This window comes from Tympanuchus pallidicinctus, unplaced genomic scaffold (assembly GCF_026119805.1).
Source record: "Tympanuchus pallidicinctus isolate F22 unplaced genomic scaffold, pur_lepc_1.0 scaffold27, whole genome shotgun sequence".
Classification (NCBI taxonomy): domain Eukaryota; kingdom Metazoa; phylum Chordata; class Aves; order Galliformes; family Phasianidae; genus Tympanuchus; species Tympanuchus pallidicinctus.
The window spans coordinates 5,389,675-5,412,008 of record NW_026294744.1 but is presented as its reverse complement, the minus strand read 5'-3'; the positions used below and the strand labels follow the sequence as shown (position 1 = coordinate 5,412,008).

The following is a 22,334-nucleotide window of genomic DNA, read 5'->3' as shown; positions in this document are numbered from 1 at the left end:
TAGATGTGTTGTTTTCCTTGGCACACTAGTGTAGTTTCCATCATTTCTTGCACAGCCTTGTGTTTTTGTTAGCTTTCCTTAGATGTGCAGAATAGATTTCATCCAAGGAGCGTTGACTTCTTCCCTCCTGCCCTAGATATTGCTATAGTTATTCCTTTCTCTGCTTGACATCAACAGTTTCCTTTCAGTCTACAACAGCTCAACTTTCAGAGCATTTCTGCTCTTGCTTTTTGTCTTCCCTTCCATTCCAACTGAAGCTCTCATGGCAGTACAGTTTGCAGGATGCAGACCCAGCTTTCCTGAACAACTGTTGTAAAACCAGGCAGATCAAGCCATGACTGTTTGCTGTGCTGCTCAGCGCTGTTGTTGCGAGGCAGGCTCAGCTGCTGGTAACAGGCTGTGGAAGTGCCTTCTGTACATGCCACTTCAAGAAGATAAAGTGATCTTGTACTTTGCTTTGCATGTGTTGATACCATTACAAGATACAGTTGCATCATCGTTGATTAGGCAACCCTCATTTTGCTTTATGTTTAAATAATAGCATTTTTCAGACTCCGTATCTGAATGCTCTAGAGGTACAGAGTAAGTGGGTAATTGACAAGTACTCCCTATCTCACAATAAATGTATACATTCTTTTCAAGACAGTTTTAAACTGCTTTCAGACTGCTGTAGTTCTTTCATTTTAGGAACAGTGAATTAGGTATGAAGTAATGTGAATGTAAATAGAAGACTAATTTATATTTTAGTTTCTTTTCATTACTTTAGAAAGGAAAGGGAAGAAAAAATATGGTGGTCAGCGGTCCTCTGTCACCCTCATGGTAGAAATCTGCCCAGTGCAGTGAAGTGCCTTCTGTAACTGTGATGTGTCAGAAGAAAACCCTGGGTAATGAGGGAAAACTTGCCTTTCTTTGTCCTTTCACAGCTTATTTCACATCCTGTAGTGGATAGAACTCTTCGGAGCAATTGTCCACACATCCTTTTCTGTTGGAGTTATAGAGAGGACACATACAGAGAGGATCTGATTTACCAGAGTCCTCGAATCAGGAGATTAGACAGGGCTGAAATGAAGGCTGACCAGAAGTAGGAAAAGGAAGGAAGGAAGAGGAAAGAAAGAAGAAAGCAAACTCCCATGCCATATACAAGGAAGGTTTATTTACGCTTGAGAAGTTGTAAACTCCTGCTCTTGGACCTAGATTCTGGGATCCTGGAAATGGTTATGACAACTGCTGGCTGTGAGCCTGCCTCAGCTGGGCCTATGCAGGAGGAGGCTTGTTTCGTTGCTTGCCTCATTCAGCTTTGTTTACTTAAGTGGAATGCAAGACAAGGTATGAACTGAAGTGTGTTTCTTTTGCAGTGCTCCTGCAGAAGAAATAACTTCTGCCTTATGGTTTGGAAAAATGAATTTTTGTAGTTCAGCGTTTTTGTAATTTGATCTAAAAATACATGCTCTTTTAGTAACATAGATCTCTTTGGATGGATTGTATGTAGCCTTTTTTATGTTGACAAAAATAAAAATGGTTATAAGGTTAGCATTATTCTCAACCTAAGTAAGAAAACTATTATAATTATCAATTTTGTTGTTAAATAATTTCTTATTACAGATCCTAGTAATTGTTAGAATTCTTTCAAACTAGATCATACTTAATGTAAGATTATTATCTGAATATACATTTAAGGAGACTGATCAATAGTTTGTAAAGTGTAGAGTGACTAAGCTTTACAGAATTGATCCCAGAGCAAGAAAACCTTGGAAGGTGTGGGAGAAGTGTGCAAGAACACACCAATACTGAAGTTTGCCAAAGTAGTTAAGTCTCACTTTCATGGGTGACTTTGGCACTTTGAATTAACCTTCTCAATTTCTGTGTTTACATGGTGAAAATAACTGTCATGCTGGCTTAGAATTTTGCTACTTAATGAATTTGTACGCATTTTTTAGCCAACCCAAGAATGGTACAGAATACTTTCTATCTTTATATAAGTGTCGTGGGCTTTCTCTTCTGTAATTTTGCCTCTGATTTTTAGTGACCTTATCTATAAAATGAAGTAGTATTATGATAACACCATGCTACATGGGAAGTGTTTATCAAGATCTACACAGACTAGCAATGATTTGGCATTCTTCTGAATTCTGCCCTTCCTTTGGAGTCTTAAGGTGGCAGACTGAGACCTTCCTCAGTTACTGTTCTAAGAAGAATCTGTACTTGGAACAGTATCTGTCAGAAACATACTGAGGTCTTTTGGTGTGTATTTTGCTCAGAAAATCCACAGTTGCTTTGGAGAGGACTTTCTGCTTTAATTTCCCTGTCCGGAAAAACCTTTATCTATGTTCCTACCTGCCCAGAGCAGCAACAATACTAACCCAGCAGAAAAACACTTCTGCTTACACTGTTTTATAATGGGCACCATGAGGTGTCTCTCAAGAGCGGAACTCCTGAAATCTAGTTAATTTCAAACCTGTCTTGAAATCCAACATCCAAAATTGAGTTTTTTAGATCTTCCTTTCTTCCAAATAAAATAGAAAATGTGAGCATGGCAACATAAATCCAAATTATATATGAAGTGTTCTAGCAGAGCAAGGGTTTAGGTGAGTCTTTTAGTTAAGATTCTGTTGACAGCTCCTTGAAGTGCTGAGTTAAGAGTCCAAGATTGTACTTGTTTTAATAATGGTGTCAGTGTTTCTCTTTTGTTCCAGCCTTTCTTAATGAGGGCAAGGAGGATTGAAACTTCATGGTTTCATTGTGAAGCTCCAGTGAGAATTGGAAATCCTGAGACTTTTCTTGCATCTACCTGTCTCCTGATAATTGAAACGTGAGCTTGCATGATGAAGAAAAACTGTAATTCAGGAAAACAAAAATGTCTCAGAAGCGAGTGTAAAAATTGTTCGTAAGGCTCCCTGCCCATTGGTTATTTTTGCAAGGCTCAGTAATTGCTGTCTTTTGCACTCAGCTTTCCTATTCCTCATTTTTAAAATTGCTGTATGTTCCACCTTGGCGTTGGTGGAAGATCTGGTGGAAGATTCCTCTGTAGCCTGAGTTGCAGAAAGGTCAGAGGAAAGGCAGCGTGAAGATGTGTCTGGTGGCAATTGTGCAAGCAATCCTAGTTTTATCGATGGATGACATTTGTTCTGGAATGCAAGGCCAAGGGATCTAGCCTTGTGTGTGTGCTCTGAGAGGGCTGCACGGAAGTAGTGCCATTTCCACCCACTGGGAAATCAGCTTGGGTATCCAGCCCTCTGTCTCATCAGCAGTTTTGAGGCATTATTCACTAGTCACCTCTTACTGAGGTTTTATTCACAGGGCACATAGTGACCAAAAGATCCAGAAACTGATGTGAGTAAAACAGGGTCTCTGTGAGATGGAATAAAGATAACATTGTTTCATACACATTAAAACACTGCCCTGTCAGATGCTTCCTCATTTTTCCACCCATGCTGTCATCCTGGCTGTCTTTCCCAAAATTTTCGCACCATTCCTGTGGCTCCCTTGGGGAAGCAGGGTTGGATGTATTCGTGATACAGAGGTAAGGTGTTGGGAAGACATGGCCAGAGGGCTGGATCCAGCTCTGGGCCAGGCTCAGGAGCGAGCTGCTGCAGCACAAGGGTGGGAGACAGTGGCTCCCACTCTGCTCTCAGCAAGGCTCCCTGGGTGGCTTGGGAAAGCAGCACTGCCCTCATTTGTTGAATAGGGAGTAGAAAGGAATGAATTCTTGTTACTGATTTTTTTTTTTTTTTTTTTTTTGCAATTCTTATTTTAGATTGCTTCTGGGGAAGGATGTGCTTCTCTTCAAAGCTATTCTGCCTAATAAGTTCTTGTTTGGGGTTCAACTGGTGAAAATGATTGAGATTGTGTATGTGCAAAGAGCTTGTGCCTGAGGGTGGCAGTTTCCCTGCTTACCAAAGCTAGCAGCTTTCATTATTAACTGTGCCTTCAGTCATTCTGACAGGACCTGGTTCCTAGATGACTGCTGATATTTGAGCACCTGATGTCATCTTTTTTAATGTAGAAGAAGGAGGGAAGAAAATAAAGCTGTGTGCTGTAATGTTGTAAGGGACCATAGAAAAGAGATGCTGAGAAGTTTTTCTGAATCGGATAAAAACAGTTCCAGCCTCAGAAAAGCATCTGCCACATGCCAAAACTCTGGAATGTTGGTACCTCTGTACTGAAGTGCTGTGTCTTAACAGAGCTGAGGAAACTGGATTGAAATGGTCTTAGCAAATACTCTCTGTTGGATTAAAGAGTTCTTGCTTATACAGAAAAATATTGCAAGGAAACAAAATCCAGTAACAGGGAGATACTGTCTGTTGTGAAATCACTGCTAAGGTCTCTTATGCTCTCTACATTTCTGTGGTGATTGCTGGCAGGAGTGTGACTGGTGGCTTCAGTAATGTGTCTGCTCTCAGAGAGCCTCCCTTGTGCACTGAGGGCTTTGCCAGCACAACAGAAATTTGGCCATGGGATGGCAGTCTGTTCTTTAGCACTAGACCTCTGCTGAGAGCCAGGCTGCTGGTAGTATCAAAGTGTTGGTTGACCCTGACCAAAACAAATAACCCTGGGGTGTTTAAGATGAGGCTGACAAACTCTCTAATGTGCGTTCCAGGCACAGTGTTGACTATGGTCTTAGGCAGAGAATTGTTAGTGAGTTTATTGGCTGCAAATATATATAAATTTCCCAAATACTCATTTGAATGTCAGCTTGGTAAATGCTACTGTTGTAGGAGTGAGCCCTTTTGTGTCAACTGTTTCACCTCTACCTGTACAAAACTTTGCCTTAGCAAACATGGTTTACGCAGTTTTCTCCTCTGGGATTCTGAAAGATGGTGAATGTTGTTGAGCCTCTAATGAGCTTCTCCTGTGTTAATGCAATCTCTGTTTCTAACTCCCCCTTCACTTCCAGAAACGCGAAGGCCTTCTTCAGACAACTCATGTTACAGAGGAGCTGACGACTACAACAGAGTAAGCACAGAATGCTTTAGTTTGAGTCTGTGTCTGTGAAACTTTTCACAGAGACAAAACAAAAAAATAATCTTGTCCTCACCCCTGCTAAATTAAGAAAATTCTTAATGTGTTGCTTTTTAACTGTATAAAAACAACTGCTCCTGGAAATATGTTACAAAGGAGAACAGCGTTTTCTTGACAGTCTTCTATCAAAAAAGCTTTTATCTGGGAACCTCATTGTAAGTGACACTTGGGGGCCTTTCTTCCTCCTTCTGCAGGTCACCATACATAACTCATTTCTGTCTGGACATGTTGTCTCTCTTAAGGACCAGTGCAGATATTCTGGGGGTAGATTACTTTGATGAAAGGCAGTGACTCAAAACTGAAATTATACTGATAAAGTTGTAAGAAGAGATGAGATCTCTTATTTTCGTAGAGTACCTGAGGTCTAGAGCTCAATAAAAATAAATAAACGTCTTTACTCTCGGTTTTTGCAATGGGTTTACTCTGCTTTCTGCTTTTATATTTTCTTTTTATAAGGAAAAGGGAAGACATGCATTTTGGCTGCAAATAAAAGCTGAGGTTCTCCTTCATGTGGCCTGAAGTCAACTTTTCTAAAAGGGGTTACGCGAGCCCTCCTTCAGTCTTTCTGCGTATTGGCTCCCTGTGGAGTTGGCTCAGCTTTCCATGACTTTGAAGATAAATGAAGTGCCATGTGGCTTGCTCAGTGGGGAAGATATTTCAGATGGAAACATTCAAAAATTACATCTCTGTGTGGATGTTAAAGATCCATAGTTTTCTTTGTAGGATCTGAGCTCTGCTTCTGTGTTGTGGACCAGAATTCCTCCTATACTCTTGAACAGTGTAGTTAGCTTGTTCTCTCCTTCTGATGTGGTTTGTAAGATGGAATCTGTGTAGTAGGGTTTGGACTTTTTTTTATTTTTTATTTTTAGCAAGAAAGATGTTTACAGTTACTTCTGTGTGTTTATGCATGTGTTTTGCTAAGCTACTTAATGATACATAAAAAGAGGCTACTGTTTAATATGTTGCATACCTGGACAGGTACAGAAAATGCAATAATCAGCAGACTCCAGCATTAATTGAATACTTTCAAATTCGTCTGTGCAAATCAGGGCCTGATGCTCAGTTGATAAACATCTGTGGGGTGACGTCACTGGGCTGCTGTGTATATAGTTGATGCGTGGCAGTATTGTTTACTTTCCAGTCAAATATGATGTATGTTTTCTTTCTTCAGATAAAATAGATTAAAGTGAGCCTTACTCTTTCTGAGCCATGTGTTATAGTTTCTGCTGACTATATATATGAAAACTGTCCACAGAAACGTGTTCATTCACTCTTCATCCTAAAAACAGCGATGCATAAAAAAAAAATCACAATTCTGTATACATAATTTCAATTCATTTCAAATGTATCTCCTTGATATCACTGGTGATTTACTGGGGACACTGCAGCACGTTGCATCAGGTCTGCAACATGCCCAGCCTCCTGACATGATAGGAACAGTTAGCCCTCGGCATCTTGCAGGAAAAGACCTGTTAAGCCCATGGTCTTGTCTTTTCAAAGTGATTATTCATGAACTAACACAATGTTTTTAATTTCTCTGACTTGCAGGATGATGATGGGAAGATTTGGTAAGTAACAAAGTTGACCCTGAATTTTTTTTTATTTGTTTATATCCAGCACAGAAATCTTGTCTGCTTTGTCTCATGAGTTCAAGACACTGGATTGAGCAATGCCACAGGGTTGAAGTGTGTTGTGGGATTAGATTTTCTTACCCTGCACGTAATGGGTAGAATCAGATCATCGAGTGCACTGCTGTTGTTTTTCAGACTAATCCTTGTTGGTCTGTTTTCACTCTATGTAATAAATAGTACAAATGCTACACAGGCAGTATTTCCTATTACCATTATTAGTGGCCTGCAAACAAAAATCTTTGCAGCCGCCACCAGTAAGTTACACCTTCTTCAGAGTGTGACTGCTTAATTTAAATATAAATGGACACATTTCTTTTTAAACACAAATGCAACTGTTTAGATTTTTAGTTTTTCTTTCATTTGTTTCGCCTGATGATGACGACTCAATTTAAAATGTTGTCCAGACAACTCAGTGTTTAGAAAATTTGTCAGCCCTGAAATGCCCGTGTGGAATATTGCATGAATCTTTTCATGTCAGTAGATTTTAGATTGGATCCAATGCCATTATAGAGCAATTAGACCCCTTACCATTGTACAGTGATTTAAATATTTATAGTGCTCGTAAGCTTTGCTCTTTGTTGAGTGGTAAATCACATTCTAGTTACGTGTTCAGTTTTATGCTTATCTGAAGTCAATTGTATGACCAGTAGGAATAAAATTAACTGTATGAACATCTGACCTTTGGGCATGAATGTAGCTATTATTATGGCTCTAGTGTACCATCAGGTGATGTTTCAGTGTCTCACCGATTAAGATATGGTTGGGGAATGGTCAAAATTTGTTTCACTTTATTTTTTCTTCCACCAACTATGAAGGACAAGAATGGGCAGTCAATGTATTTGCAGTTAACCCTGAAATTTCTAGTGCGGTTTGCTCTGGTAATTAGGTAGACACTGAAACAAAGTGATTACTTTTACATTGGGTCTTTGTTATGCATCTTCCTTAGGCAGGCCCTTAAGTTTACAAAACATAAAATACTTCCTGTACTCGGCTATTAGAGCTGTATTTATTTTAATATTTTTTTTTTCCTGTAAAACCAGAGCGCGATGCCTTTGACACGCTTTTTGATCATGCACCAGACAAACTCAGCGTCGTCAAAAAGGTAAAAAAAAAAAAAAAAAAAATTAAAAAAAAATAAAAAATTCAGATTTTATTTTCTTCATTGCTTTCTTCTTACGTTTTTGGAAAAGATATCCAGAGAAATCTGGCAGAAAAGAAAAGGATTTTAAAGTAATACAAAGGATGTTTATTTCCAAAAGAGCTCTGCTTTAGAGGCAGGTGGTACCTTGATTGATCAGCTTCAGTAAGGTTCTTGTCTGGTTACTGTTGTTTATTGTTCCAGGCTTTTCTGTGTAGTGCTGATACAGGCATTGACAGTTTGCAGCCATATACATCATTTTCGACTGCCCCTAAGCTGCAAAAGATCAGTGCTGCATGTAGTTGACTGACTATGACAGCAGCTACTTCTTTATCTGATTCAAAGTGGTGGAGGTTAGAAAAAGCCACTCTGCAAAGTATTTGCAGTGATACAAATCATTCTCTCTGGACAGCTGTACATGCTTTTATACCCCAAGTGCTGTCCTCCAGCAAGGACGGGATGAACCAAAGGGTAACGAGACCAGGTGGTGGCAAAAGTCTCCTGGAAGTATTTTATTAAAGCTGATAGAGTTAAGTTTGCTCTACCTGTGCTACAGAAGTGTTGCCTTCAACCATTTGTCTGTCCTTTTTGAAAGCGTTCTAAGCAGGCTATTGGATTTCTGCTTTGATATTTTAACTGGCTAAGCAGGATTCTGCATGTGTGAATAAAAATGCACAGTGCAGATTTTGGTTAAATCATGACTGACATTTTATGTACACATCACTCCAGAAACAGAGGTGGGCACAGCGTTGTGTGCTGTTGGTCCCGTCTTAGCTGAGTGTTGCTGATGCCTTTCACTCAGTGGATATTCTTTAACAAACTGAAAAGACTGGTGGACAGTAAATGCACCTATTGCTGACCTCATCTTTACAAAGAAACTGCAAAAGAACCAATGCCATCACAGCTTTTTCACACCATGCTGAATTATGCTTTACGCACTGGGAAAGTTAACAAGTGTGTAATAGCACCACCTGGTGACTCCTGGTTTATGTTGCAACAAAAGTGATTATACTACTCAGTTGTTTTCATTTTTATGTACTTATTTACTTAAAAGCAAACAACAGAGTTGTGTTTATTAAGCTTAACAATGTCTTAAGAGTATACTAACCCTTTAACATGGGCATCACCTATAGTTCTAACATTACTGGCTCTGGTGTTTTATAGTCTCTGATCACCTTTGTGAACAAACATTTGAATAAACTGAATTTGGAAGTAACGGAGTTAGAAACTCAGGTAAGTTTTTTGGTTTTTTTTTTAATGTAGTCTAAAATTGTGTAAATGACAAATGTAGACCTTTATTCCATTAAACTGTGTTATTGATGTGCTCAAAGAGAAGCGCTTCTGTTTGAGCACATGAATTTATAGTATCTTTTAAATAGTAATGGCTTTTACTTTTAAAAAGTAATTCAGTGATGTTAGCTTCCTTTCCTCTTATTTACATATGCTTCATACTGCTGGGGATTTGCATTTTCAAGTGAAATTCATGGGTATTCACTATGTCCATTTTAATGACTGTAGAATACCCTGGATTTCAGGGCAACTTGTCTCCTGGATCAAAGTGCTGTGCTGTAAAGCTGTTGCTATAGTTATGGATGGATGGCAGATTGTGTCTTACTGGCAGTGAGGGCTCCTAATGAGCTGGTGGGAGCTCTTAATAGCTGGCTGCCTGGGGCTCTCAGGAGGAGTCTGGCCTGCAGCATGCGGTTCATCACAGCGATATCAGTGCTAGCTTTGATCACATCGAAGAGGGACTGGAAACAATTTTGCTATTGCCACTAAGGCCTTTGTGTCCTCTTTATCCTGTGAGCACTTCTCAGCAGTGTGGATTAGCAACTCTGAGCTCATGTACTGCCTTGGCTTGACTGCTGTTGGTATCCAGGTTAGTTTGTTTAAAGCTCGCTGAGGTAACTGTCTACCACCACAGTCAGCTCTGCAGGAGCCCCCCCACCTGTAGCACTAAACTGGGTACGGAATATGCTTGGAAACATTAAGTAAGAGTGAATTTAAGTGTCAGTGGAGTAGTTCTAACTCTGGAGGTCAAACGAAGTGATTTTCAGGTTGACTTTTGGCTGAGTTTTAAAAGCAGAAACAAGTGTTCTTTTAGAGTTCATCGGGCAGTGGACAGGTTACCTTATTGCACTTGGGAAAAAATAATAATAATAATAAAAAAATCATGACATCTGGGGAATTATTCCTGGAGTACTGGTAGCTGATTTGAGTGACTTGGTTTAGTACCAGTCATTTGCTGATATTTTATATCTTTGTGGAAATAAATGGGTGACTTGATCTGCTCCGTCTCTAGAAATTGTTTCTTAATGTCTTGGAAGTATCCAGCAACTTACTTTTGAAAAGGTTAGAAGATGTCACATATGCTGTACCAGGATCACAAGAGAGAGTTCTGTTTGAAATATATAGCATCTGCCCCCCTCCACCAGCCAGTAGTCTTCCTGTCTGGTAGGAATACCGAACAGTACTGCTGAGAGTATTTATTATAGTAGTATTTATGGATACTGTGAAGAGTCTATTTTGAGCTGGAACAAATTCTTTATGAAGTTAAGGTTCCTACCTGTGACAGTTTTTTTTAATTTGAAGTTCTGATTAGAGGCAGAGTGTTGAATATACATGACTTGAGAGACGGGACCGCAGTTGGAATTATTATGTACTGTAGTACTTACGTACTGTAGAAATAGGACTGTGACTATTCAGCATGAAATCATGTTTTCCAGGAAGGCTGGTTGTTTTGTTTGTTTGTTTGTTTTTTAAACTTTTAATCAAGAAAGCTCTGTTAAACACAGTAGTAAAGTTGGCAAGGCTCTTCAAGAAAATCAAAGGAGCAAAAGATCATTTTTAAAATGAGCTTTTAAATAAAATAATCACAACCAAGAACAAGCTTACATACTTCTACCTCATCTTGAAGTATTCAGTAACCTAATAAATGAGGATGTTGAGTTTGGCCTCTGCTTAGACAAACTCAATACTCAGCGCCCCTAAGGAGTGGCAGTTGTATGTAACTACCAGCTAAATTGTTTCTAATCTCTACTGCCTGGAAGTATTTACAGGATATAAGTGATTTAAACATTACTTGACAGATGCTCTTGAATGAATTAGTGTTATAGCTGATAGACTTGTTTTATTCAGGAAATGAAAGTAGAGGAAACAATGCTACCATATGTAGGGATAAAGCCTTGTATCATATGTATATAGCAACATGCTTCTAAGGAAAGTGTGATTGAGTTTGCTCAGCTGTGCTGATGATGCCAGTGGTATAGGTGAATCCAGGGAGCAGATGAAACAAAGCCCTGAGTGCTAATTGCACTTGCCATCAACTTCTTGCTGTGCATGAAAGGAAAAGTCGGTGACTCCCAAACTGTCTTTAGCCTCTGTGCTAGCAAACAACAGTGGCAGAAATTAATGTACATCGTTTGGACCAAGCATTAATTGTTCCACTTGTTTGTGAGTGCTTATTTGAAAACAGATGCTTCCACTTAGAAATGTCACCAATATTTCTGTTTAGTTTGCAGATGGTGTTTATTTGGTTCTGCTCATGGGTCTCCTTGAGGATTATTTTGTTCCACTTCACAACTTCTACTTAACGCCTGAAAGTTTTGATCAAAAGGTGGGTAGAAATTTCAGATTGTATTGCTTTGTTTCCACATGATATTTTCCAGTCATTGTGTCCTTTCTCTTTGTGCCCAGTAAATACGTTCTTATCTTCAGGAGCTGTGGCAAAGGTATACTGGCTGTGGCACTTGATAGTTAATATGATCAAAAGTTGCTTGTGAAATTAACAGGTAAATTCCCCATAACTGAGCAAGAAAGCATCATTTGCCGCATAAAACTCATGAATATTTAGAAGAGATAAACTGATAACATGATCAACAACTCTTTGTGCTGTGTAATACTTTGCATAATTAAAGTGACTTATTAATTTGCCATACAGTTTGAAGTCTTTTTGTGCTCAAGGATTCTTGATTGTGTTAAGTAGTAGAGCTTATGCCTGGCATTGCCTAGCATTTTCTATGTAAATAGACAAGAGAGGCAAAAGTTGAGAGACGGGAAGCTCTGCTTCATCTGCATCCCTATACACTAGGATTGAGATAGAGTTTCTTCCCGAAGTCACAGAGTAAGTCAGCCCTAAAAACCAACCCTTCATCTCATTAGTGTCAGTTGCCTAATACCTGGTAGTCCTTTTTCTGTAATTTCTGTAATGGTTCTACAAATGAAATATCATTAATTGATATGTACTTGATATGCTTGATACAGTGGAGTAGAAGAGGTGGTACCCAGGGCATGATTTTTGATTAACCTGGGGTTAAAAACTGTGTGTTGAAAGCTCACTCATAACAAGTTTTGTAGCTGTATAAAGCCAGGATGGCCAAGAGGCCTGATCCTGCCAGGAAGGGGTCGTGCAAAAAGTCACCAATCAGTTTCTGAGGACAGATGTGTGTTTTCATGTCCAGCTCCTGGAAGGGTCATTACCAATAGTGCTGACTTAAACTTTTGGGAGAATGTATTGGCTTGTCTTTTTTGGTGGTTTCCTTCTATCTAGTAAGGATTGAAAAAATGAGTATTGCGGAAGAAGAGTGGATTATTTGAAGTCTTAGATTGTTTCAACTTGTCTAATGTAGGCTGAACTGGAGCAAGAGGTGATTAGGTCAGGAAAAACTGCAAAAAGATAGAGGATTGAAACAGCTTTGTAAGATGAAGGCTCGTTATATTTTGTATGACTTCAGTGCACACTTTAGTAACAGTAATGCTCCCTGAGAGAGAGCACTTACCACTGGTAGAACAACTCAGCTTTGCCTGAGTGGATCATCTCAGTGTTGCAGGAGTAACTGGAAATGTACCATGTGAGCATTGTTACAGTCTCAGCCTAATGTGCTGAGCATGCCAGTTCTCTAAGTTACACAGGGCTTGTTGACAGCCTTTGTAGCTAACTGGTTGTTTGGGAGCTTAAAGGGGTTCCTTGAAGGAAGGAAACCAGGCTCTGGCAGGAGAGCTTGTTTAGGTGTTGAGTTTCTAGATAGGAGAGGAGTTAAATAATTCTGAATGTTCTGTAATGTACAGGAACTCAGAGCAGTGGGAAAATGTTGTTATATTACCTTCTAAACGATTTTGCTTTTATATCTTTCTCTTGCTTTTTTTATTACAGTAGCTTGAGTTTTTCCCCTTTCTAGAAATGCCGAATGCTGAGTCATAGTCAGTGCTCGTTCAGTCAAGATTTTGTTGTTAATGGTTTAAATTAGTGTTATCCATTATTCCTGAGGTAACATTTTATTTCTGTGCTTTGCTTTGAGGAAAGAGGAATTGTAACTCAAAGTGCACGAGGTAAGCTGTCTTTTGGGCAGGGAAAAAAATATTTTCATTTGGAAAATGATTGGCTGTGTCACAATAAATGAGGGGAAATTGGAGCAGGTAAAAAGATTAATAAAGCCCTGAGCAATAAATGCCAGTGGAAGGGGCCTTTCATCCTTGTTGCAGGGGAGCTTTGTATGCGGAACTCCCTGATTTCCAAGATGAGTAGCTTTAATTAAATATCTCCTTTTTGCTGTGCATCTCTGAAACTGTCACTTGCAGGGATAGAACTGCACAGAATTCATAATCCAAATTACTTTGTTTATGGCAGAGAGAGCTGCTGTGCAGATCTCTTTAAACTATGATGTTAACTTCTCAATGAGTATCTTCTTTTAATCTTGCCTCTTTCTTGTATTTTTATTTCTTGTCTGCTTTCTTTTCTGTGACTTTACGTTCATGTGTGGTCCTTGGAGGCTTTCTCAAAGAGCTGTCTGCCTTTCTGCACAGCTGTGCCTAGCTTATTTTGCAACATCAGTCTGCTCAGGAACTGCCACCACAAAGCTTTTCATTTACCTTTATTTGAAAAATCTGATTTGAATTTGATCACTTTCCAAGTAGAAGAAAGTAAAGCACCAAGATGCCTTGTTCCTTGATGATGTGATGCTGGTGTTACTTGGAATACAGCTGATAATAATGCAGAAAAGTCTGTTAATCAGAAATATTTCATTTAGTGTCCTTATTTCTCACACACCTGTGTATTTTGTCATCTTATGTCACTTCTGTTACATTCCTTTTGCCATGATGGCAACTCATCTCTTGCCTTGTAGTTGGAAATACTGAGCTTGGGTATGAGCAGGAGGAGCTCCACAAAACACAGCTTTGTTCCAGTTGTTACTGGGAGCTCCCTGGTCGCTGCTATAAAGACTGAGATCAGAGCTTAATGGACTTTACTGATTCCTGGGGTACCTGGCTGTACAGTCAATAAGTATACAGAGGTTAGGCTTGGTAAGATTATCACAGTGGAAAGATGATCAAAATAAATGAAAACCCTCACCAGTGTTGTAGGCTTGCAGTAAACTCCACAAAGAGCAATCTCCAGAGAGAGATCCTTCCTCAGTGACAGTCAGCACTTCACTAGGATCTAGGAGAGGTGGAGCCACACTCCATCCCTTCCTGGTAGCACAGATGAATTGCCTCCACCTGTGTTCCTGCAGCTGACTCATTGCTTGCCTCAGGTGGTCAATCAGAGATTCAGGCCGTGATCAACAGTTCCCATACACTAGTCATCTTTTTATATTTGGAATTCTGAAATTCCTATATATAAAAAAGTCAATATTTGACCTATGATGACACAAACTTTCTTCTCTTAGTCCCTCACGAGTACTTTCTGTCATGTCCAAACTTGTAGATGTGTTTTACTGATTTAAATAGGATTATCATTTTATATATCAAATAGAGTAGAGAGACTAAGACATCTTTTAAAAATTTGTTTAAAGGTTTTATAATGCCTGTGTAACTTCAGGATTCTAAATAATTCTTTTTTTCAGGTCCACAATGTTTCCTTTGCTTTTGAGCTGATGCAAGATGGAGGACTCAAGAAACCAAAAGCTCGTCCTGAAGGTAAGGGCATGACACACGTCTCTGAACTACATATGGAGACATAAATGTCAGGTGCATTTCAAGTGCAACTCCATTCGAGACAACAGAGTAGTATTAAAAAGTGGAGCTGTAATGTGCACCTTAACAATTTTCTAAAAGATTAATTGTCTAGGATATATGCTAACCTGTGTTTCTTATCTGGAGTAGGTTTACTGGAATTTGCATGTCAAGTTTTAGGGAAAGTTTCAGGAGCTATGCAGTGCTATGTTATACATTTGACTGGTATTCTTGATCACAGTCCAAGCAGGAGCTTTTCATGGTCTAATTCTCATAGTTATTACAGTTAGTTTGTATTCTTGGGGTCAGATAACTGAAAGGCTTTTCTCCTTTTGGTGATCTGGTAACAAACTCTTCTTGATTTATGCAGTGCTGTCTTGGGCTCTGCTTGTCACTGTAGTTCCATCAAATCCTCTGTAGGATCAGCATCTTGACAGTACAGCCATGTAATACGTATTTCTTAGAACAAGAATTTATTTTGTCATAGACTCCAGCAGTCCTTAGAAAGTGAGTATAGTATTCTCTGTTAATGCCAAACTGATCTGTTATTCTTCCCTAAATAGGCTGGAAAATGTGTTAGGTGAATTCATGCCCTTTTGTTGGAATTGTATTATGAATGCCTCTTAAATTAGTTTTAGCCCATGCTTTCTGTGGTGCTTTCATGAAAGAGGTGGTTTGATGTTTTAGTGTTCCTTTGTACCAGTGATATTCAAAAAGAGGAGCATACAGAACTCCTGCTCTCTGTTCTTCCAGTCCAATTCAATAGGTTGAAGCAGAACTTGATGCTCAGTTATTGCAGCAAAACTGTGTTTTACTGGATTAATTTTTTAGCCTCAAAAGGAGTTGTTATGGGATGTGAAAGTTTTAAAATGATGGAATATTTTAAATATTTACATGATTGACAGCCACTTCCAGTTAACACTTCATTAGTTATCGTTAGGAATGTTATGACTGTGTATGCTTCATCTTAAAATAAGAAACATGGTGCTGAGGATATGCTTACTTCTGGGAATGCCTTCAAAACATCAGTAAGGAACACTGTAATAACCCACACAGGGAGGATGCAACTTAGAATATCATACTTTTTAAGGTAACAAACAAAGGCATAACAAGGTCCGGAAGATAGGAAAAAGTCAAAATAGAATTACAGTGATCTTTTGTAACAGTGAAGGCAATTAACCATCAGTCTGTATTGTCAAGGGATACAGATGGAATTTCTATTTGAAGAAAAGATTTGAAAAGAAAAACAAAAGTCAAATGTTAACATTGTATTTTAAGTTCAGCCATCACTTGGTTAGTAAGATCAGGGCAAGATTTCGAAGGTCAAGTTCACAGAGTCACATAATAGCTGGAAGATACCTCTGGAGGTCTGTTGCCAGTGCCCAAGCAGGGTCAGCTGCTTCTGAAGATCTCCAAGGAGGAAATTGCACAGGCTTGGGCAGCTTGTGCCACTGCTTCATCACTCACACAACAAAAATTAAAAAAAAGAAAAAAGAAAAAAGTATATTTCCTGATATTTAGAAAGAATCTCCTGTGTTTCAGTTTGTACCCATATGCCTGTTGCCCAGTGCCATGACTGGCATGGCACTGGGCACCACTGAAAAGAGCCTAGCTCTGTCCTCTTACACCCTTCAGGCATTTGTACACGTTGATAGGATCTGCCCAGGCCTTCTCTTCTCTGGGCTGAACAGTCAAAGCTTTCTTTCCTCATGTAAATGATGTTCCTGTCCCATAACCATCTTTGTGGCCATTTGTTGGCCTCTTTCTAATAAGTCCCTGTCTTTCTTGTGCTGGAAAGCCCAGAAGTGTACACAGCACTCCAGGTGAGGTTTCAGAGAGAGGAAGAGTCACCTTCCTTAACTTTCAATCAGTGATGCCTCCATTTCAGCTCAGAATACCATGATCCTTCCTTGCTGCAAGGACGTACCCTGAGGACTGTGTTGTACTTGAGTTCAAATAATGTAACCACAGTTGTTTCTTCTGACTCTAAATCCACATAAGGTTGCACTGCCAAATAAAAGAGCTGGGTCCACTCCCTCTTTTGGCAGTAAAAACCCTTGCATACCTCTGATTCCTCAAGATTATCAACACAGGTGATCAGCAGCAGTCACTGTAGCTCACAGTGCTTCTGGAGATTAGAGTGAGTCAGCCTGAAATGCCTCCAGCAGCACAGTGAGGGCAGGTGGCTGGTGTCTGTCCAGCACGGTGCTGCTGGTTTGGGTCCCTTCCAGCCCTGCCTGTGTCATAGCCTGATCCTTAGCTCTTGCTTCTGCTCTTTCCTGCTGCCACTTGCTGTCAGCACATCTTAGGATGTGCCACGTTTACGCAAACGCAAAATACAAATTCATAAATGATACAGGTGAAGTAATACAGGAAAATACTGAAAATCCCAGATGAAATGCGGAGGATATATGATTGTTATCCAATTTAGGTGGGAATGTAGGGTGGGGAGGTCCTGGCAATGATTCTTCAAAACAAGCAGTAGCTGTTTCCCCTGGACCTCATGTTAATTGTACTTGACCTGTTAACTGTTTGCAGTCTTTCTAATTCCTTGTGTGATTTAAAAAAAAAAAATCTATTCTTGCTTCCTTCTCCTTCCATAAATACTGTTTCCTGTGTATCTTTTGCTTCTTCCACTATTCCCGCTTTGCATATTTTACCCAACCTTTATTTTCACCTCTTCAGCCTTCACTATCATGCCTGGATTACTTGTGGCATTTCCTGGCATTTTATTAACGCAATAGGATGGGAGGTGCTGGTGGAAAAGCTTTTTTATTGGAATTGTTTTGTTCCCTGGTCTAGCATGGTAAGAAGGATATTAAGTCATAGAAAGCTTGGAGTCTGCAAAAAGAATTTAAGATTTATTTGTGGAGCATATCACTGCTGAGTTGTGGGTATCATAAAATCATTTGAGTTGGAAGAGACCCTTAAAGGTCATCTAGTCCAACTCCCTTGAAGTGAACAGGGCCAGCTAGATCAGGTTGCTGAGAGCGCCATCTAGCCTGACCTTGAATGTCTGCAAGGGCCGGGCACCCACCATCTCTCTGGGCAACCTGTTCCAGTGCCTCACCACTCTTATTCTTCCTTACATATCCATCTAAATCTCCCCCCTTTTAGTTTGAAACTATTTCCTCTTGTCCCATCGCAACAGACCCTGATAAGGAGTCTGTCCCCTTCTGTCTTATAGGCCCCTTTAGATACTGAAAGGCTACTATCAGATCTCCCTGGAGCCTTCTGTTCTCCAGGCTGAACAGCCCCATTTCCCTCAGCCTGTCCTCATAGGAAAGGTGTTCCATCCTTTGCATCATTTCTGTGGCTTGCTTCTAGATGAGCTCCAACAGGTCCATGTCTCTCCTGTGCTGAGGACTCCACATCTGCAGTATTCCAGGTGTGGTCTCACCAGCACAGTGTAGAGGGGCAGAATCACCTCCCTTGACCTGCTGGCCACACTTCTTTTGATGCAGCCCAGGATACGGTTGGCTTTCTGGACTGTGAGGGCACACTGCTGGCTCATGCCCAGCTTGCCATCCACCAGTACTCCCAAAGTCCTTTTTGGCAGGACTGTATTTTATCCTTATACCCTCCAACTTGTACTGATAGTGGAGGTTGCCATGACGCAGGTGCAAGACTTTGCACTTGACTTTGTTTGAACCTAATGAGGTTCACCTGGGTCCACTGCTCAAGCCTGTCTAGAGTGTGTGAGGTTCAGGATCTTATATGATGTATGTGGGTATTTGTTTGCTTCTTCTAAGGCTAGTAATGTAGGTGGAAACTCAGACAGCCCAATAGGAGGGATGTTGCCAGAATGTAGCATTTCCCACATCTCAGACAGAAGTGGGCTTTATCTGTAACTAATCAGATTAGAGGGAGGAGAAGGGAATTATCTTTCTTCTGTTTCCCAGGGATGTTAGCTGTTACTGTAGTGCTGTGAAGGTGTTTTGAAATGCATCTTGTATGATACTTAAATAGCTTGGTTTGTGGTGATTGGAACTTTTCTGTTGCAGTTCCTACAGGCTCGGAGTTGTGAAGATTTGTGTTCCTTTGAGGGCAAATGGTGTAGAACAAAATGCAAATTAAAGATTTTTCCTTTTCTTCTACAGATGTTGTCAACTTGGACCTGAAGTCTACCCTAAGGGTTCTATACAATCTATTCACAAAGTACAAGAATGTGGAGTGATCCTGGAAGCTGCTGAGATCCTCATCCTACCAGTCTTCTTAGGCAGAAAATCCAATGAAAACACCCTCTGCACATTCCCTTTGTGCCTTATGCTATACTTATTGCATTCTTTCCAAAATTGCTATGATCTCTGTAGCTGTTTGTATGACAGTTCCACTAAAAGTTATGCATGTGTAATCTCTAGGTCACTTAAAAATGTGTAGATATTTTATACTTCTACCAGGAGATATTCTTGAATCTGTTTGCTATGATCAAGAAATATTCTCTTGATAAAGGAAATATACCACTAACTATTTTAATTAGCAGGGAAAACTTGAGACTTTACTCATGATTGTGGACTCTGATTCTATAATAACCTTTCTTTCACTTGATGATTTTCCAGACTTACCCATTAGCATTAGAAACCATTAACCATTAGAAAATCAGCATTGAAATTTATTGGGAAGCTGTGCCTTTTTTATTAAATAAAGTTTAATATGTTCTATTGAGTGAATGAGGTTAAGGTTAATTACAGACAATATCTAAGCTTCAGTTTTTGCGTTAACCTCCTACTACTCTGTTATTTCCATTCAGTGTTTACACAGAATAAGACTTGCAATGGCATAACCATCTAGTCTTTTGAGGTCTCTTTTTATTTCATCTCCTTTCTAGGAGAAATATGTTTGCTAGAACCATTGTCATCCTTCAGGTATGCAGTTTCAATCAGGTCAGTCATCAGGAGCTTGTCAAATATGCCCAGGTTGGATTAATGTTTTCTGTCCCAGTCCTTTCTGAGATGTGTGTGGAGACTAACGAGCTTAACAGTTCAAAGGCTGTCACTTCATTTCATGTAACTAAGATAAGGGGTTGGATTCCTCTTGAAATTGCTGGCACCTGTACAGTTTTGGGGGTCAAGCATTTATAAACAGTTTTAAAGTATTTTCTTTCCTGAAGATTAAAAGTGAAATTTTGTGTAAATAAGAGCTTACCTCTTTGATTACCCTGGCTTCTACTAAAGGCAAAGTGTACTTAGTGCAAGCCAGTGGTTAACTCTCAAAGTTGAAGCTTTGCAATGATGTTTAGTTGTGCTTCAAGCTGATTTCAGGTCGTCCAGTGTCATCCCACTTCAGTAGAAATTTCAAAATTGACTTTTTCTCCTTTACTTCTTGAACATTTTTTAATCTCAGAAAGAAGGCAAATGGGCTTCTGCTTCTTCATTTCTTATTTTGAGGTTCTGAATTCTAGTAATGAATTACTCATGCCACCTCCCCTCATGCCTCCAGAATAAAAGTGAAAGGAAGTTTCTGTTTTTCCATGAAAAATTCAGGTCCATGTATTCTGTAGGATTCTTTGGGAGTCATTGTTTGTACTTAAGGAGCAACAGACCTCTTGCTGTTTATAATGACAGTGCCTAGTACTATAGGAATTGAATTTCTGATGAGACCATTGGACTCTACCGTGGTGCTGGCAGTTATTGCAGAGAGAACTTGTAGAAGCACTGAGACCAGATGGGTCAGCTCTCCTGGCAAGTTAATTAAATTGATCTAACTTTTGTGCTATGAAATAGGCTGGAAGATGATTGAACTGAAGTGTCTCTCAAACTTTCTGTTTAACATAATGCATGTGTGGGAAATGAGTCTGTAGAAGAGCCATCATTCCACTCACCCCCGGATGTGGAAATGCCAGTGCTATCTTTATTATCTGAGATGTTGGGAAAGACCTCCAGAGAATCTAGTCATGAAATTACTGACTATATTAATATAAAAAACAAACAGAAAATAAGAAGAGGAGGTGGATGAGAGCAGTTTTGGTTTGAGAGAAGAAAAGGCTATTCCTGAGATGGGAATTTACTACGTCTGATATCTGAATTGCCTGTGAGCAGATGTGGACACAACAAATTTTAAGAGTCTCTGTCTTTTTCAGTTAGGTGTTTCTAGTTACTCTGCAGAAACTTGAATCCCTCCTTTGCAATCTGAGGCACGGGTCTCTTTTAGCATTTCTTATGTTAATATCCCAACTGGTCAAGACAGGATTGAAACATTGGGCAGTGTCATATCCTGTGGGTTTAGTTATCTTTCTTCAAGATGGTACATGTTGCACAGGGAAAATGCATTTTTCATTCCTTAGCTCATTGTTGTATAACCAGGTCACTCTTCCTGAGAACGTTGTCTTTACTGTTGACCAAAGAGGGAGAGGGAATGGACCTTAACTGAACTGGAGCTTAGTTGCAAGCAGAACAGTTTGCAGGAAGAGCAGTGGAGGCAAAGCCTTCTCTAAGCACGTGTTTTTGTCATGACTTTGTTACGAGATACTTACTCTCAAAAAGAGAAATCAGTGTTTAGAATGTTATTCACAAACTCTTTGCTCTACTGGAGTTTTAGATATGTTCTCCTGGGTACCAGTGGGGTAGATTTGAACCCTGTTGAGTTCACCTGGAATGCTGAATGCTCTGCAGTACTAAAGTTTCCACATTTTTAAATACTGTCTGTCTTTTCCAGTTCATACAACTTGCCTTTTAGGTGCGTCTGCTTGACGTGTTGAGATCCAGTGAGCTGAATTACAACAGAAGAAGCCCAGATGTTCCTTGGCTGCATCCTATTTCTCTAGATAAAAAAGCAGCAAAGCAGATTTTACTTTTTTGGTCAGTTAAAACTTATGGGCCTTCTCACGCCTCCTTCTCATACCCCAGTGCTTTCAGTATTAATGTATTTTTTTAAGAATCTTTTTTACAGTTTTTAACAATGTTTACTCTTGATATCTTACTAAAAACTAGTCTTGCAAATAAAATTCTGGACTTGTCATTTGTGACAAGAGTTGTGTACTGTAAGCAAGTTCCAATGCAATGCTATGTTTGCTAAAGATAACAGCAGAAGTGTTGTGCATGGTTTTGTGACTGTTGTACTATTTATTCAAATAAATAAATAAGTGATGATCCCATGATTTTCCACATCTCTTTTTTTTTCTATTTTTTTTTTTCTGCTAAGCAGACAAATCAGTGGGAAGAACCTTTGAAAGATAATGGGCTTCTTTATCAAGGGTCCTAGATACATGTGACCCATGTAGACATAGCAAAGCAGTGGTCTCAGTGTGCTGGCCTTGGTGATGTGATTTTACAGTTAGATACAAACGTGTCTGACTCATTCATCAACAGCATTTTTGTTACTGCCCTGCTTGATCATGTTGTTCATCTTCTCCCTTCCACGAGAGATAACTGAATTATGCTGTCTGATACTTTTAAAAGTCTTAGGGCCGAGTTCTTCCACAGCTGAGTAGGAGGGAAGCCAGGCACGATGGAACTTAAATTCTGTATGTCTCTGCAGAGCACCTGGGAAGCCAGGAGCCCAACAAAGTGTGGAATTACCCTGGAAATCCGTATATTTGCTCCAGTGTGAAGGGACAAAGAGCATCTCTTCTATAAAGCAAAGCCATCTGGGAAAGC

At 39.6% G+C, this 22,334-nt stretch overlaps 1 protein-coding gene across 5 annotated transcripts in view; it reads left to right on the top strand.

The window, feature by feature from the left end:
• Positions 1 to 21,835, top strand: part of PARVB (parvin beta) — a 59,254-nt gene extending 37,419 nt beyond the window's left edge. For all 5 annotated transcript variants that reach the window (XM_052690729.1, XM_052690726.1, XM_052690727.1 and 2 more), the window contains exons 7-13: positions 4,895 to 4,953; positions 6,568 to 6,587; positions 7,691 to 7,752; positions 8,953 to 9,021; positions 11,303 to 11,404; positions 14,631 to 14,703; positions 18,840 to 21,835. In XM_052690729.1, the coding sequence (XP_052546689.1) occupies positions 4,895 to 4,953; positions 6,568 to 6,587; positions 7,691 to 7,752; positions 8,953 to 9,021; positions 11,303 to 11,404; positions 14,631 to 14,703; positions 18,840 to 18,916 (462 nt within the window). In that variant the 3' untranslated portion in view covers positions 18,917 to 21,835. The remainder of the gene's footprint in view (positions 1 to 4,894; positions 4,954 to 6,567; positions 6,588 to 7,690; positions 7,753 to 8,952; positions 9,022 to 11,302; positions 11,405 to 14,630; positions 14,704 to 18,839) is intronic.
• The last annotated feature ends 499 nt before the right edge of the window (positions 21,836 to 22,334 follow it).